The following is a 3,064-nucleotide window of genomic DNA, read 5'->3' as shown; positions in this document are numbered from 1 at the left end:
CATTTTTGGATGATGAGATACAAATTGGGATGATAATGTGATGATAATCAAAATGACAGAGTTGGAAGGGAGCTTGGAAGTCTTCTATCCAGGGGTCTCTAACCTTGGCAACTTTAAGACTTGTGGAGTTCAACTCAGGGGTGAAATCTACTTACCTTCCTTACCAGTTCAGAAGTGCATGCACTACACATGAGCAGAAGATAAAGAATACATTACTTCCTGGTTAAAACCGGATTGCCCGATCCGGTCTGAACCGGGAGGATTTCACCCCTGCTTCAACTCCCAGAATTCCTCAGCCACCTGTCTGAGGAATTCTGGGGGTTGAAGTCCACAAGTCTTAAAGTTGCCAAGGTTGGAGACCCCTGTTCTAGTCCAAACTCTCCTGCTCAGGCAGGAGTCCCTATACCAATCCAGACAAATGGTTGTCCAATCTCTTCTTAAAAACTTCCAATGTTGGAGCATCCACAACTTCTGGAGGCGATCCTTGGGGTTCCTTCACCGGGTTGTGGAGCTATTAATGCTAAGTGGTTTGTTTGATCGTTCCTTTCCTGCAAATGTTTCGTGTCTGTGAAAAGGTGAGAACGTCAAATGCGAACCCTTTTTCTCTGATTTGCAGGTTTTTTTGCAGTGAAAATGGCATCTTCCCAGCACCAGCATCAACGCAAGCAAGCTCCGACTTTGCCCCCTGAAGTCTGCAAGACAGCGCCGTGCCCACCGGAGCAGCAATGCAAGCAACCCCCGGTTGTGGACGTGCCAACTCCACATGTGCCAGAACCTAAGCCGTGTCCTCCACAGGAGCCACCATGCAAGGAACCACCAGTGGTGATCATCCCGTGTCCAGAGCCTAAGCCATGTCCTCCAAAGGAGCCTCCGTGCAAGGAGCCACCAGTGGTGGTCATCCCGACTCCATGTCCAGAACCTAAGCCATGTCCTCCAAAGGAGCCTCCATGCAAGGAACCTCCAGCTCCAACCCCATGTCCTCCACAGGAGGAACAGTGTTGTCAACAGAAATCTCAATGCAAGGAGCCACCCGTTATCCCAACTCCATGCCCAGAGCCCAAACCACCACAAGAGCCTCTATGCAAGGAGCCACCAATCGTGGTTATCCCAACTCCATGCCCTCCACAAAAACCTCCATGCAAGGAGCCACCAGCACCAACTCCATGTTCTCCTAAAGAACCAGAACCATGTCCTCCAAAGGAGCCAACTCCAGATTGTCAACAGAAGACTCAATGCAAGCAGCCTCCAACTCCATGTCCAGAACCCAAACCATGTCCTCCACAAGAACCTCCATGCAAGGAGCCACCAGTTGTGGTCACCCCAACTCCGTGCCCAGAACCCAAACCGTGTCCTCCAAAAGAACCTCCATGCAAGGAGCCACCAGTCGTGGTCATCCCAACTCCGTGCCCAGAACCCAAACCGTGTCCTCCTCAGGAGCCTCCATGCAAACAGCCACCTCCCTGTGACCAACAGCAGCAGAAGAAGCAGCCATGTTCATGGCCACCCCAGAATAAATGAGCGAGTCAGTGAAGAATCCATCTCTCTGAGTCTACATCTTACCACGTCAAACATACCTCATCTTTGTATCCCTTTGAAATGCTTTAAGAAATTCTTCTAACGTTGCAGAAGTCTCACCCAGAAGTCTCATCATGTCTATAAATGTGATCATGTTTCAATTTCCAACCAGAGTGGATTTTTCAATAGAGGCGCAATATAATCTCGAATGTTCTCCTTTTTGGGGGTGTTTTCTCTTTATGTTAACCATAATGTTGCGTTTATTCTACCTTAACAGTCATAGTCTCGCTCATCTGTAAAATTTGTAATTACTTCTTATTCTTTGTACCATTTATATATCCCCGAAGGAGGTGTGATGGGGGACTTGGTTGATTTTCCACACCAGCCATTCTCAAAGAACACTGCAGAGTTGGGTGTCGGTGAAACGCAAAGCTAGCTTAGACCCTCCAAAGTTGGACTTTGAGAAGTGAGAGAGAAGGTCCACCTGGTTATTTAAGCTCCTCCCCTTCGCTATCAGGAGAGACCTAGTCTAGTCAGCTATTTGCCCCACACTTTAGATAGGACAAATTCCTAAGTCAACCAAAATGGAAGATCTGCTCTCTGTAGAGAAGAAATTGTGGGTTGGTGGTTCTCCAGAGGTTGATAGGCTATCATTGAACCAATGATCTTATTGGCTAGGATGGGTAGAAATTGGACTACAAACCATATCCCAAGGGCCATAAATTCTTCATCTTGGTTTGGAAAGTCCAACGTACCTTTAAATACTGCAAAATGTTTTTCAAAAGGTGTCTTCTGGAATGGCAAGACCCATCAGAAGACACTGGGAAGTTCTTTAATCTTCAGGGAGAAGGTCAGGAGAAGCTCAACCTCTCAGATGCCCATGGAATATTGGGGAAAGGCTGAAACTTTTCAGGGTTTCTCAATCAGAGTGAACACCCCCAAAATAATTAACCTTCAGAAAATCATAGTTTTAGTACAGTAAATACAGGTTTAATTTTTATTATTTTTAAATTGTGAACTGGATGGCAGGAAGCTGGTTTTGCCGGATGACACCTGTATCATGATTGGGTTGCAAGCGTGTCTCCTCTCCATGGAGTCAACATGTTGCCATAAAGATGCTGAGTCTTCACACTTCCGAATTTATCTTTAACCAACTTGTAAATAAATTGAACGAATAAAGGAAAAACAATGAATCCGTTGACTTTTGTTTTGAAAGTTCTACATCTAATTCGGGGTTTTAAAAAAAAACAACAACACTGCATCGATTTTGGTTCCTGAAAATTCAATATTGACTTTAATTTAACAAAAAAAAATACTAATTATACAAAGCAAGTAGAGTGTCTTAAGGAATGAGGGGTAAAGGAGAGAGTGGGTTGGACAGATGTAGATAAGTTAACGTCTTCCAGTTCAATTCCCAAACTAGGCCAACTGAGGTTGACCTCAACAAGATGTCAAACATAGGTAACACACCTCCCAAATTTCAGAGAGAGTGTTCATGCCAAGTCTTACGCAAAGCAACGTTTAAGAATTTGAGATCTGCCAGATCTGA

The 3,064-nt window shown here is 45.1% G+C and overlaps 1 protein-coding gene across 1 annotated transcript; it reads left to right on the top strand.

Moving 5' to 3' along the window:
* The first annotated feature begins 633 nt into the window (after nucleotides 1-633).
* LOC139322240 (uncharacterized) lies at nucleotides 634-1,518 on the top strand. The gene has a single exon (XM_070951275.1). The coding sequence runs from the start codon at nucleotides 634-636 to the stop codon at nucleotides 1,516-1,518; it is 885 nt and encodes a 294-aa protein (XP_070807376.1).
* Nucleotides 1,519-3,064: the final 1,546 nt, after the last annotated feature.

Source organism: Pituophis catenifer, unplaced genomic scaffold, assembly GCF_029215685.1.
Source record: "Pituophis catenifer annectens isolate HBS135680 unplaced genomic scaffold, rPitCat1.0.hap2 SCAF_10, whole genome shotgun sequence".
Taxonomy (NCBI): Eukaryota; Metazoa; Chordata; class Lepidosauria; order Squamata; family Colubridae; genus Pituophis; species Pituophis catenifer.
This window is presented reverse-complemented; position numbering and strand designations above follow the sequence as displayed.

Coding starts and splice junctions, on each gene's coding strand:
- LOC139322240 (XM_070951275.1), top strand. CDS start 634: ATGGCATCTTCCCAGCACCAGCATCAACGCAAGCAAGCTCCGACTTTG.